Source organism: Sabethes cyaneus, chromosome 1, assembly GCF_943734655.1.
Source record: "Sabethes cyaneus chromosome 1, idSabCyanKW18_F2, whole genome shotgun sequence".
In the NCBI taxonomy this organism is placed as follows: Eukaryota; Metazoa; Arthropoda; class Insecta; order Diptera; family Culicidae; genus Sabethes; species Sabethes cyaneus.
The window spans coordinates 15,893,688-15,907,838 of NC_071353.1; the positions used below are offsets into that span (position 1 = coordinate 15,893,688).

Consider the following 14,151-nt stretch of genomic DNA (forward strand, 5'->3'; position numbering starts at 1 on the left):
CGAAATCGAACCGCCAATCGTGCTCCACACTGCCACAAACCATATTTCTCGCTAAATTCGGCACTTGGATAACGAAGGCAACATGCCTTCAGAAATGGTTCAGCGCTATGCATTTATTAGCTAGAGCATATCATCATCATCATCATCATCATGATGATCATCAATGTTATGCCACCATCTACGGGCCATCACGACGGGCTGCTGGCAGCTTCAGTCAGTAGTGCTGCAGTGATGGACCCTTAACTATGCTCGATCATGCTGTGCGATTCACGCTCACCAGAAAGTGGAGAAAAACAGAGCCTTCTAATTAACCAATCAACCTGGCTATTCTCTGCCGTAGCAGCTACAAATCATGAACCGTAGTTGTAGTTGGCCGACCTCTTCTGAAGCTGCCGGCAAGCGGACGTGATTGGGACTGTGGTGAAGCAAGCAGCGAACCGGAGGAGGCAGAAAGCATAGGAAGATTAAGCTATCAATAACTAGCGGGTTTATTGTCGGTACTCATAGTTGCCTCCCGAATCTGGCCCGGAGCGAAATTGACTAGCGTTCAGCGCTGCCAACCGGGACAGATATCAACACAATCGGCAGGTATGGCAACACTTGCCGACAACAAAAGCCTTTGATCTTAAATTATTGTTATCATCGCATAACGAAAGGCAAAGAATCCCCGTGTGGCAATAAGGAAGCACGCGCGCTTTCCCGGGGACTCCAACCCGAAATTAGGGTCTAGAAAATGAAAGACCTCAGCATTCGGGTGCTTCGCCGCGGCCGGCGAGGCGAGCACCGAGTTCGATTGGCTCAATGGGTCGAGTTCTGTTATTAATTGATACTGTGATTAAAGTTTCCCGCACGACCTCGCCGTTTCAACTTTTCGGATGATTCGGAAAGGCGATGATATACGAAGTTGAGAAGAAAAAAAAAACCGGCCGACCGGTTGAGCTGAGCCGACGATCGATAATAACTGTTATTATTTTGAACTTTGTTACTATTATAACGCTCATCATCGCTCAATCAAAATAGGCAAAAATGGCAGCAGCAGCAGCGTAGTGATACTGTGCTAGGACGACGACGTCGTCGTCGTCGTTGGAATTAAATGAGAAACATGCTTACAGAAGAAAAAAAAGAAATGCTTTTTTTGGGTCTTTATTTGACCACCGCACACCCACCCGAAGGATGAAACGTAGAATCATACCTACTGCTAATGTGTGTTTTAATAAATCGGCTTGTGGCGGTGCTTTTGTTAATCATCGTCGCGCCATATGAATTGCCGGAAGGAGCAAAAACAGGATGGATTGGTTCCCGTCTACAAATGCTTGATAATCACTTTGCAAAGTCAGGTAAAGCGTTTTTACCTTTGTTATTTTTATTTAAATTCGATATTTTTATTGACTATATTTTCAGTTATACTTTTAACTTTGTTTTTGAAAAACCTATATTTAAGCTTCAGATATGTTTTATTGGAAGATTTCCTACCACACATATATTTCGTTCAATGATATTTTTGTGTTTCTGATGCGAACTATTCTCGAAGGTTGTTCTTCACCGTGTCGTGGATCCACTTAACGTACTTCGGTATGTCAACATAGATATAGGGTGTACCCGGTTTGGAGTCGACAATACCGATCGATAGCATCGCCACCTGGTACATTCGGTGATGATACTCGACCTCAAGTGCCGAACCAGCACCTCCGGCTAGTTCGATGGAGCGATTGTTGAAGCTTCTAGCGCAGATTTGGCCATCGTTCAGGTTAATTTTGTCACCGATCAGCTGCCGACACTCGTTCAGTTCGACATAGTGCATCCAGTGCTGCTGTGGACGCGGCAATGTCGTCCAGAGGGTGTTGTAAACGTTCGGTTGATTGACTGATCCGATTTCGAACTTGATCAGCGGCAAACAGATGGGCTTGATGGCTGAAATGGTACCAATAAATATTAATTGTTTAGACTAATCTCAAGTTTTTTTTAGTCTTGACCTTGAAATGTGGTCACACATATATATTAATATTTTATTTTTTATTTTTTGAAACGATGGTTCTACAATTGATAAAGGGACGGAAGGGGAAAGAAATGAAAATTTTTTTTGGTGAAGGAGGGGAAGAGCGTAAAGGAAGGGGGGTATTGAAAGCTATGCTTGACAAGTAGTCATTTTGACTCCCACCTTTTGTCCAATGCTGGAAGGTGCATGAGTCGAACCAAGCTGTAATCTGAGATTATAACCGGATTCGAACCCACAACACCCGCCAGGGCATGTGGTTCGCTGGTACTTGTACCTTTGAACCAGCGCCTCTATGGCGCTCTAAAAATATTATTAATTGTTTGTTTCTTATGTTTTTATCCTTGTAACGGGTAGATCGCCGCCAGACGGTTTTAGTTTTTCGAATTTCACAGCCACAAATGATATTTATTTAAATCGCGGATTTAACAAATATGCTCAGAAACAGGTTATTTGTCTTGTTGGTACCAATATAATAACACTCCGACCATGCGTTCAACAGTTCTCATCAATAAAATGTAATGAATAATAGTTTCTAACTGGCAAGCAATCCGTTTATCTTTTGTTGCCGCTATTCTAGCAACACTGTAAATGTCATTCTCACGTTCGGTCACAAAATGCTAATCGCGAAAAAGTTGTTGAATAAATCGATATTAATTGCAACCTAATTGAGTTTATTAGCCTGCAATTGATATAAAACATAAAAAGTCAAGTAAGTTGCATAGAGATTTGAGGACCAACAATTCAATAGGGCCGAAGTCCAACATGTAAACAAATCGAGTGACCCTCGTTCGGAAACCTCCTGTGAGGTGAGTAACCAACGCAACGGGATGATCGGGTAACCACCCTCGGTTGGTCGCGTGCTAACAGGGAAAGCGGACTTCCTTTTTCGTAAGGGAGTTTGAAAGCTTTGCCCAAGTCCTTGTAGTGCTCGGGAATTTAAACATTATAGTCCACATTCATGGTCATGTCATTGGTGCATTGCTCTTCCCCGATGGACCAGCACATAAAGTCACGTGAGTTTCCTACGATGGCCGAACAGTAAACCTAATTGACCAAAACTGCATCAGCCGAAAGTGGAGAAGGAGCCTTCTTGATGAAAACGACCATCACCTTGTTATCGTTGAGACACGCATGCGCGTTGTGTGCCACGTGTCTAGCGACGGGAACAAAAAGCTGGGTGTCGTTACAATGTCCGCTAATTGGAGAGTCCCGAGGATAAAAGGGTGGAGCCATCGACGAGCAATGGACCAGAATCAAGTCTAGCGACGAAACCCTCGGCAAAGTGCGCAGCGGCAGGATGGAGTGAATTTCGGATGAAACTTGGTGGATACTCGATGAGCGGAGAGAGGTGAAAGCCAGCATTGAGCGAGCGCGAATCAGAGTGGTTAACTCGGACGAGCCAATAAGGAGCGCACAGAGTCTCTGGGATTCCTCGCATTGGAATCGTGTGGAGGAATTCTGCAGAGCATTCGCACAGAATGCCTTGTTTATAGAGCGAGGATTCTCATATGAAAATCCAAGAGTTGATTCCTCGGGATACCTATAACTCGGTAAGCGAGTCGGCTGCACTATGAAATAGGAACCCGCTAGATTCTAAAAACAGGAATCCTGCTGTGTTAGTAAGGGAATACAGCTGTCCGTCAACAATATGCCGAACCGGAAAGGGCTGTTAAAGGGGTTTATAGGCAGGACAATAGAGCCTGGATTAACTCTCTATCCAACGAAGGAGAAACCGGCGATATGTTGTACGATATTCCTTGCCGCCTTAGTGGTGCCTGGATGGATACTAAGATGGCACTAAAGGACAGAGCGGGTCAGTTATACTGACTGATCGTACGGAACAGCTTATTTAAGCGATGGACTGAACATTTTGAACAACTCTTTCGAGTTTTGAATGTCAGCAAGACCAGCAACGCATAACGCTTATAGTTCGTCGCATTAATCACGTCAACTTGATGCGCCATCACTGGATGAAATTGAAGCAACCATCAAAAGTATGAAATCCAACATCTACCGGAGGAATTGAAAGATGTAGTTATCTGCGGTATCTGCAAGTTGCATTGTGAGAATACCGCCTACAAAGTGCTCTCCCAGGTCGTCTTCCAACGACTATTGTCACTAACCGATAGTTTCGAGGGAAGTTAAGAAGCCAGCTTTTGGTCGGTCTACAACGGACCAAATCTTTATTTTATAGCAGATCCTCTAGGAGCAGCGCGAATTCCCAGCCCCCTCGCATCAATTGTTTATTGACTTCAAATTCACACATGATAGTGTAATTCGAAATAGCTTTGAACTATGATTAAAAAGGGTTTTCCGTGTAACTGTAGACTAGCGCATCGAATTAAATGGAAGAATTAAATGCAGGCGTTGTCGTGAGCAGGGCTTCGACCGATCCTTTTTTTCTACCGCAGTCACACTAACGCGCATTCAAGTTCACACCGTCCGTTTAGTGGTGGAATACGAACGCTATGCATAACACAACTGGCAGTTTGCTCAGTCAACCGCCGATTGCACGCAGTAGAACGAATGCGTTCTATACCTTTTTAACATTTTCGTTTCGATCAAGTTGCCTTTACCGTTTGGAGCAGCGAATGACTGCAAAACAGTCAAATGACTGGTAGTCACCACGCTAACGAAAAGCAACCGCGCTATCGTATATACAATACTACAAAAAAAAAATAACCACTACATGTGCATGGAGGAAGTCGGTCGGACTCCGTGCAATACAAACGAACATTTTGCTTGCGTCGGACCGACGTCCGGGTGACAAACTATTACTGTGAGCAGACGATTTGGAGACAAAAAGAGAAACGAAAAAATACGTCACCGTGCTTCCAGTCAGTTTGCAGTTTATATTCTCAAAGCGCAAAGCAAAACCGGAGATCGACTGTTTGCTTTTGCTGAGATGCCGCAGGAATTGTAAGACGGTAGCAGCGCAAGCGGCAGATTGACTGGATTCAAAAAACAGTCAAATGATCGTTCAAAAAGCGGAGTTTGAATGCGGAAAGTTTGCATTCACGGCAGTCACATTCAACTTGCGATCCCTTTTCAAGCCCTGGTCGTGAGACGTCTTGTCCATTAATACTCTGCGGAAAAAATCGCCAAGCAATGTGGTAATTATCGATGATACAAATGCTATATATAATATACAACGGAAAAGAGGAGCACAGGGGAAAACAAACGGGATAGAAAACATGCGAGAGAGAAAAAGAAAAAAAATAGACATGTATAAAAGAAAACCGAAAGAAAAAACGTGACCGAAAAGAAAACCGAAAGCAAAATTGAGAGAAAACTTGACATAAAAATAGAAAAAAGGAGGAAAAGAAGCAAAAGGGAAGAGCAGAGAAAAGAAAAACAGAGAACACGTGGGGTCAGTCCCGACGTAATGGTTAGTATTCACGCCTCTCACGCCGAAGACCCGGGTTCGAATCCCAACCCCGCAGAAGTCACGAATGACCCAAGCTGGTTAAAGTGACTATAATCAAAGCAAAAAAACAGAGAATACGAGGTAATAAAAAGGAGGCCGAAGAAAAAGGAAGAAAAACGATAGAAAAGAAGGAAAAATAATAAAAAAACGAGAAAAAATAAAGATTAACTAGACAGAAAGAATGGAAACGGAAGAAAAAAGAGATAAACAGAAGATAAATAAACAGAAATGATGGAAAAAGCAGAGAAGCATAACATAAGTGGAACAACGGAGCAGACGAAAATGTAAAAAGGGATAAAATGACATGACTAAAAATGATACAAAAAAGAGGGAAAAAGGAAATACGGGCCTGAAAATGAATAAAAAATACGAGAAAGAGAACAGAAAAGAGGACAATGGGACAAAAAAAAACGGAACAGAGAAAGAGAAGCGGGTAAAAAAAGCAAAAATTGGGAGAAAGGAAAATGAGACAAATAGTGGGAAGACGGGGCTGGAAAAGAAAACATGACAGCGAAGATAGGAAAACTAGAAAGAAAACAACGGGAAAACGTGGCAAGAAAGTGAAGGCGCGGTAGATAGGAAAATATAGCAAACCAAAGGGAAAAATAGGGAGGGAATAAGAAAATGATAAACGAAACATCAAAGAGAAAAAAACTGGTATGAAAACCGAAAGAAACGTGACAGAATGGGAGGGAAGACGGGACAAAAAAGGGAACAAAGAAACAGGAAATACCAGAAGAAACCGGGAGAACAGAACAAACGAGAACAAAACAAGACAAAAAGGGATGACTGAACAGAAAAATAAAAGAAAAGAAAGAAAAAACAAAGAAAACCAAGAAAACAAAAACGAACATGAGGACAGAGAAAAAGCTGTATAGGTGGTATACGGAGGAATATGGAGAAATAAAACAGAAAGAAAAGAAAAAGGAGGAAAAAATGAAAACGGAAGCCAAACGGGTTAAACAGAAAAAGAAAAACAGAAAAGTAGCTCATAATAAGTAGAACTGAACAAGAAAATAAAAAACGAGAAGAAAATCATGACTGAAATGGCGAAAAATGGAACAGCAAAAACCGGAACAGGGAAAGAGGAAACATGGGACAGAAAAGAAAAAACGAGGGAGAAAACAAAGAAAGAAAACGTGACAAACAAGCTAGGAAATCGGGAGAGAAAATAAATGAAAACGAAACAAGACGGACGGAATGACGGAATTTGAGAAAACAACTGGGAAAGAAGAATAGCGAAAGAGAAACCCGATAGAGGGAACTAGGAAAACGAAAAAGAAACGGGATGTTAAAGTTGGGTCAAGAAACGGAAAATGGGACCGAAAAAGAATAAATGAAATATTAGAAACGAAAAACGTTAAACCGGAAGAGAAAAGACGGAAAACGGTAAATAACAAAAAACGAGTGAAATCGCCCGAAAATGAAGAACAAAATACAAAAAACGGAACAGAAATGAGAAAAAGAAGAGAAAAGGGGTCAGGAAAAGTAGAACAGAACAGAGAAAGCGGGTAGAAAAAATGAAAATCGAGAGAGAAATGATGGGAAAATAAACAACTAGTGGGAAGATGCAACAGAAAAAGAAAAAAAACAAAAGAAGGGTAAACGACGCAAGAAAGTGGAGACAGAACAGATAGTAAAATATAGCAACCCAAAAAAAAAGAATATCGGGGGAGTAAAAAACATACGATAGAAGAAACAAGCAACAGAGAAAAGCAGGAACATGGAAGGAGAAAATACCGGAGCAGAAAAATGTAGAAATGGAAATGAAAGCGGAAGCCAAACGGGTTAAGGAACAGGAAAAGGAAGATAGAAAATGAGTTAAAGTAGAACATAATAAGAAGAAGAACGGGGTATGAAATGGGGAAGGCAAATGAGGAGCGTCCAATATAGCTCTAGCTTTCCCAAGCCCCTACCTAGCGTCTCCTCGTGGCCATACCTGGTAATGCTCTATTGAGTAGCCAAGCTAGGAGGTGCGATACTGGGTGGTTCCCGGCTGCCTGATCTGAAAATCGAGGTTTTGGGCAGACGGCGGAGCCACACGACCTTGTTAATAGGTAAGCAAAAAATAAGTTATTTCAATTATTTTTTTCGTTTTAGCTTATGAAGCAGCTCCTGCTACATAGTGAAAACTTTGGCCAATACGAGTGTTAATACTGCACATGGATATTGGATACCAGAAGAAAAAATTAAATAAATTATTAGAAGCACTTATGGAAACCAAAAGGACGCAACTCTATTCCATTCCAGGGACTGCTGGTGAGATTGTTCTATTTTTACTCATATATACCACATTTCATAAAAAAACTAGAATCGGAAAGAGGGAGGGACTATCAGAGCACTTGTTTGAAGTGGTGGGCCTAGGGAGAGTGAAACAGTCAACGTTCTAGGGTTAATCTTGGCCCGATTAAGAACACATCGTGGATAATGAGGGGGCTCTTCTCCCCACCTGCTGAAGTCATTCTGCATTAAGACGGTTTATTCAACGATTGACTCAGGCGACTTAGCCCTTGGAAGGAGATTCTCTAACCCCCTGGTACGTGTAAGTGATGTTGCTTATCGACCAACTCCCTTTTGGCCCTTCATACAAGAGCTGGGAAGCATGACCAATCGTTGAATATGTTCAACTCTTTTTGACATGATAGGCTCATTGTTATGAACGGATGTTCTGCTAAGGCAGGTGGTAGTACCATATATTCATATTCATATTCATATTCATATTCATATTCATATTCATATTCATATTCATATTCATATTCATATTCATATTCATATTCATATTCATATTCATATTCATATTCATATTCATATTCATATTCATATTCATATTCATATTCATATTCATATTCATATTCATATTCATATTCATATTCATATTCATATTCATATTCATATTCATATTCATATTCATATTCATATTCATATTCATATTCATATTCATATTCATATTCATATTCATATTCATATTCATATTCATATTCATATTCATATTCATATTCATATTCATATTCATATTCATATTCATATTCATATTCATATTCATATTCATATTCATATTCATATTCATATTCATATTCATATTCATATTCATATTCATATTCATATTCATATTCATATTCATATTCATATTCATATTCATATTCATATTCATATTCATATTCATATTCATATTCATATTCATATTCATATTCATATTCATATTCATATTCATATTCATATTCATATTCATATTCATATTCATATTCATATTCATATTCATATTCATATTCATATTCATATTCATATTCATATTCATATTCATATTCATATTCATATTCATAATAAGAAGAACGAACCACGAAAACGAAAAATGGGATTGAAAATAGTAAAAACAAGAAAATTAAGACTGAAAAAAGTGAACAATGGGACAGGGAAAGAAATGAAACGGAACAGAGAAGGAGTAAAAAGGAAGGGGTGGTGGTCAGAAAAAGGAAAAAAATGAGGGGGCAAATGAGGAAAAAGGAGAAAAAAGTTTGGTCAAAAAACGAAAAAAGGTACAGATGAGGAGGAGATAAAAAAAGCAGATGTTATACTTACTTGGCAAGCAAAAGGAAAAAGGGAACTAATAATAAAACGAGGCAGAAAAGAAGGAAAAACAAGGTTTCAAAAAGAAGAAAAACGGAACAGTTAGTCTGTCTGACGAAAAAGAAGAAGGAAACTAGAAACGAAAGTAAAGTAAAAAAGAAAAGAAAAGAAAGGACGGAAACGTAAATAACAAAAAAGGAGCGACAAGTGAGAGGAAAACAGGAAGAAAAAGAGAACACAGAAATAGGAAACACGAGACAGAAAAACTAAGAAAAACGATATAAAAGCGGAAGGAAAAAGAACAAAAGTGAGAGCGAAAACCGAGATAATAGTACAGGAAAGGAGAAAAATAGACAAAAGTGGAAAAACGGGACTAGAAAATAGAAAAAAAAACAAACAGAAAAGAGGTAAATACTGATTTTAAGTAAAACTTCGTGTCAAGTTTCATGTATAGTTTGGAACCAAACTTCAACTTCAAAGTGCTTCAAATTAGTCTAACGTCAAGTTCAATTTTAAGTCCAAGTTAAACCCATTTTATGTCGAATTTCAAGTTATATTTCGAGCTTAATTTCAAATCCAATTTCTTGTCAAATTTTAACTTTAATTTAAAATCTAATGTTAAGTCCAACGTCAAGTCTTATTCATTTCAAATTTCTAATAAATTGTCAAGTCTAATTTCCAATAACTAAACATTTTAAATTCCGTATTAAGTCTAATCTTTCATCTTTAATTCCGAGTAAAACTTCCAGTTCCAGAGTTATTCCAAATTGCAGTATAATTTTAAATCCACTTTCAAAACTAGTTTGCAGTTCAATTTCAACTTTGATTTTAAATCCCACTGCATTCGAAAGTGCAAAGTTTTCAATCTAATCGGCTGGTATTTTTGTGATAGACAATAATAGGTTTGCCATCCTACGATTACTTGATTTTTTCAGGCCAAAACATTCTTCGGAAAGTTCGGGTGCCCCGTCTTTTGTTTAAGTCTAGGCATGCTAGTGGTCAATTTGGCCAAAAATAAAGGGAAATACAATTTCGTGGTATGGAGATAATAAAAAACTGATATAAAATAGCCCATTTAGAAAAAAAACAAGGAAAAATGAGTTCAAATGAAATCTAGACTGTCGAATTGAGGTAAACTTGAATAAAATACACTGATCTGCATCAGAATAGAAGTATAAATAAATGTAAAAAGTATTAAAATTGAATCAAATTTAGGGTTGCATACTGGAACAATACAATACGATGGACAAAGGGGGACTGCACACTGCAGCAAAAATGCATGTTCGTAACATTTTAGAATTTTCCTCTACTTACATTCACTGATCATCACCTCTCGAATTACGACAACAGCAATATCGTTTTCGAACGTCTCCTGGTCAAAGCCTTCGTGAATGAGTATCTTCTGTGCCAGCCGTTTTTGCACAGGATCTGCACATTTAACACCTTCGCAATCCTGCTCGACGCTAAAATCATATTCCCCCAGTATAACGTCCGTGCTGTTGATGCAAAACAAACCCCCGAAGCGTTATCAATACGCGACCTTCAACCGGGAAATCTGATACATTTACCTATTCACTACGACATTGCTAGCACAGACGGCTGTTGTAAGAATGTGAGCCGGAGTGATCAGCGTTCCGTGGCAGAAGTGAACGGTTTCATCCGGATAGTAGAACAACGCCAGCCAAGGCGATTCCTGCAGCCGTCCTTCCGGGGGACGATCGCGGTCACTGTAGTCGGTACAACCGCATTCCTTGTTCAATACGTCACTTAGCTCTAGCTGTGCTTTGTCCGGAAAATGAAACACTGCAACAAAGACTAGAAGTAAAATACCTGTCTCTGACCGGAGGTCGACAAACTTACTTTGTGCCCAGCTAAAGGATACCATCACACACAACAGCAGTAGCAGAAAGCTTAAAATGTTTATTTTTGCACTAGCCATCCTTTCGTCAACTTCCACTCGTTTCGATCGACTGCTCAGAACTGAGAGCAACGAGAGCTACAATTGATTATTCTCGGTCTTATCAGCTAGCTGGCCTCTTGGTCCGCTGTGTCAATTGGTATTTCCCATTTTCAGCCGCGATTCGTAAACCGTTTGGGCCATTTGATTGCATAGTGCGGCCGGCCTATTTTTTCCCTCATTTAGCACATGCCATTATTCGCGGCGGGAAGGGATCGCGGATTTCGAAGTAAACAGGAATTTCCCATGGCCATTGCGGGGTAAAAAGTTTGCTAGAGATTTGCCCAGCAGTTGTGTCTTTAGTTTGGGCATCATCTGCTTAATTATTTTTGTTTAATGGCGTATTATATGTAGTACTGTTTAATACACAATAAAATGAATGTATAGCTTATATAATTGGTAGTCGAGGAACCAAAAATTTAGACGCCGACCAAACCAAATAACAATTTGGGTTTTATTACAATCTTATGTTGGCGTTTAGGACCAAAATTGGTAATGAAAATCGCCATTATTATGTGCCATATATAAACACAATCCGCCTAGAAGTACACATGAAAATTATATGCATATGAATAGTATGTGCAAAATTTAAAGATAAATTTTAAAACCACATAAATGGTAACTGTTTGGCACATAAAGTTCATTTACTTGACACTTGGAAAAAATCTACGTTTGAAACACATAGAAACTATACGAAAATTTTTCTCAGTGTAAGACTTGTTCGAAAGCATGTTCTCAATTGCATGGCATCACGTAAGCACAACTATTCTTAAAGCCCGTTTCAATAACGTTCGTACTTCATTAAGGCAGACCCAAGTCACAATCGTGTCATCGGCGATACACCCCTAGATCGATCCAATTATTTCCATTATATTTCGCTTCATCCACAAATATATTTTGACGTCATTATTTGCCAGTTCAGGTATCAAGTTATTTCCACGAAACCTGTTTCGATGATTTGTTTTCTGCTACTCGGTTGTCTGTCCGTGCGTTCGATGACGTTTGTCCTTCCTTCATTATCACCTGCTCCATGTCCCCGTCCAGTCCACATCGATCTTCAACGGGCATTTCGTTCAAGCTAAACTCTTATGTTGAGCCGATTTTGCTCTTCGGCCGATACCGTTTGCTCGAGCCAGTCGGCCAAATGCAGAAAATTCACGAACACATACGGTGTGTCCAGGGCAGCGTTTCTCACACCAATCGATGACATTCCTATCTGATAGAAGCGTCCATCTTTGCCTAGCATTTGCAGTGGTGCTCCCGTACTTCCCCGCAGGCTTATCTGTTTGTGTTTGTCCTTGGTCTTCTGGTCCAAATCCAGGACGGCACAAAACTGAGATTCATGAAGTTTGATGTTCAACAGAGGTGAAAGTTTTGATGCACAATTCGATGAGTCCAACATTTGCATCCGATACTGCAAAGGTACAGCCGATATTCCGACTGCTTTACTACCACACCATGCGCTGATATAGAGCAGAGCATTTTCTGAAAGTGGGAAATCCTTTTCGACGGGAACGCAAATGGGTCGTACGAATTCCGAGCTCACATTGGCTGGTTTTCGCAATTTAATCAGTGCTATGTCGTTGGCCAGTCCAGGATCATTGTTATTCGGATGTTTGATAATTTGTTCAATAGCGATGTCTTGTACCGTCGGAGCACAAACGTCGTCGTCGTCAATCTCCTGGCAGTCCTCATCCGTACCCGTGTGATACTCTCCGAGACGTACCAGCTCCCTGTGAGGGATTGTCTTATAACAACAGTAACTAGAATAAGAAAACAAACTTACAGAGAATGCCGATTATAGTTCGCTGCAAACACGGTGGTCACCACATAATAGGGATGAATTAGCGTCCCTTGGAAATGGAATTCAGTTACATCATCTCTGCGATAGCCCAACCGTACCAACCAAGGGAATTCGCGTAGCCGCCCAATCGAAGGCCTTCGGACGATGTCACCGTAAGAATTGGGCCCACAATTGTCTGCATTAAATACGCGACTAGCTGCGGCACCCAGCGTAACGGAGAAAACTGTTGCAAACACGTACGCTAGCTTCATTGTGAAGATTCCAACTAGATGCTCAAAAGGCGCATCTTCTACTGATTAATTTTGAATTTTGCATTGCGCGTACTGAGTCGTTTGATAAGAAGCGATTACCTTAAACAGGCTCTGTACTTGTGTTCAATTTGAACGCTTGTATGCAAAATGTAGAGCAGCATCTACGTTATTGATAAAGCAGCCTTACAGGCGCATTAGGCATTTATGCATAAATTTCAATTGAGAGGGGAAAGAGAACAATGGATGATGGACGAAGAAACATGCGTGGAATCTTCAATCAGCAGCGATGTTCTCTTTGAATGCGCATGGGGAGGTAAAAAGGGCGGAGCCTATATGAAATGAAAAATGGCGATCAAAAATATATTGGCATTTAGTTTATACGCATGAGGTTTGTTTGTATTCTCATATCAGTTACTTATTAGGTAACATTTTTATTTCTGTTAAACTATGAAACTTTTACAATAAGTTAAGGTTTTGTATTTGAAATTCAATAGCAGGCTTTATGCTCAAAATAATAATTTCAAGAGAATGTGTACAGAATGAACACATTTTCATGAACAGAATTATTGTTTTGAGTATAAAAACTACCCCAAAATAAGTCAATGACAGCTATTTGCACCTTAGAAAGAGTTATTTCCTTCCTGAAATTGTCACAGTTTCAATAGTTGGGTATTCTCCCAGGCAACAATATTTATTGCACCATAATTTCATCCTAAAAAGCGAATATTAGGAAACGACAACTATCGGAAGTACAAGTACACTGCATCATTTGAGATCTGTTTATCAAATAATAAATACTTTCCCTATTGTGGGCCTTCGCATACGATTTAGTGATTTAACAAGAATCCAAAACAGCAGGAAAATAAAGGGAGTTCCACATCAAATTGCACCACGAAAGAATCGCTGTAGAAAACTACCTAATTGACCGATTCTTTTCATACTTTCAGACAACAAAATATAACCCATTAGTAAGCTTTTGCAAATTTGTTTTATTCAACTTCAATACCATCACCGTATTGCTCGCACCTTACGCTTAGCTCCACCCAAAAAGTTTTGTACAACCTAGCCTAGCTTCATCTGTACGGAAATCCAATTTTTCTACATGTCTTCCACAGACTTGACCTTCTTGGGATGCTTCCGTAGTGCCTGCTT

General features: G+C 39.7%; 2 protein-coding genes across 2 annotated transcripts; both read right to left on the bottom strand.

The window, feature by feature from the left end:
* Positions 1 to 1,358: 1,358 nt before the first annotated feature.
* LOC128732482 (serine protease grass-like) lies at positions 1,359 to 10,950 on the bottom strand. The gene is made up of 4 exons (XM_053825739.1): positions 10,848 to 10,950; positions 10,556 to 10,790; positions 10,302 to 10,483; positions 1,359 to 1,911 (listed from the first exon to the last, which is right to left on the bottom strand). The coding sequence occupies exons 1-4, from the start codon at positions 10,924 to 10,926 to the stop codon at positions 1,520 to 1,522; spliced, it is 888 nt and encodes a 295-aa protein (XP_053681714.1). The 5' UTR covers positions 10,927 to 10,950; the 3' UTR covers positions 1,359 to 1,519.
* A 716-nt stretch (positions 10,951 to 11,666) lies between these two features.
* Positions 11,667 to 12,999, bottom strand: LOC128732417 (serine protease 7-like). The gene is made up of 2 exons (XM_053825664.1): positions 12,731 to 12,999; positions 11,667 to 12,677 (listed from the first exon to the last, which is right to left on the bottom strand). The coding sequence occupies exons 1-2, from the start codon at positions 12,997 to 12,999 to the stop codon at positions 12,023 to 12,025; spliced, it is 924 nt and encodes a 307-aa protein (XP_053681639.1). The 3' UTR covers positions 11,667 to 12,022.
* Between the last annotated feature and the right edge of the window lie 1,152 nt (positions 13,000 to 14,151).

Bases quoted from the DNA above. Each gene is read 5' to 3' on its own strand.
- LOC128732482 (XM_053825739.1), bottom strand. From the start codon at position 10,926: ATGGCTAGTGCAAAAATAAACATTTTAAGCTTTCTGCTACTGCTGTTG. The intron at 10,791-10,847 runs GTAAGTTTGTCG...TCTTTGTTGCAG, and splicing joins ATCCTTTAGCTGGGCACAAA to TGTTTCATTTTCCGGACAAA. The intron at 10,484-10,555 runs GTAAATGTATCA...TTGCATCAACAG, and splicing joins AGCAATGTCGTAGTGAATAG to CACGGACGTTATACTGGGGG.
- LOC128732417 (XM_053825664.1), bottom strand. From the start codon at position 12,999: ATGAAGCTAGCGTACGTGTTTGCAACAGTTTTCTCCGTTACGCTGGGT. The intron at 12,678-12,730 runs GTAAGTTTGTTT...AATCCCTCACAG, and splicing joins AACTATAATCGGCATTCTCT to GGAGCTGGTACGTCTCGGAG.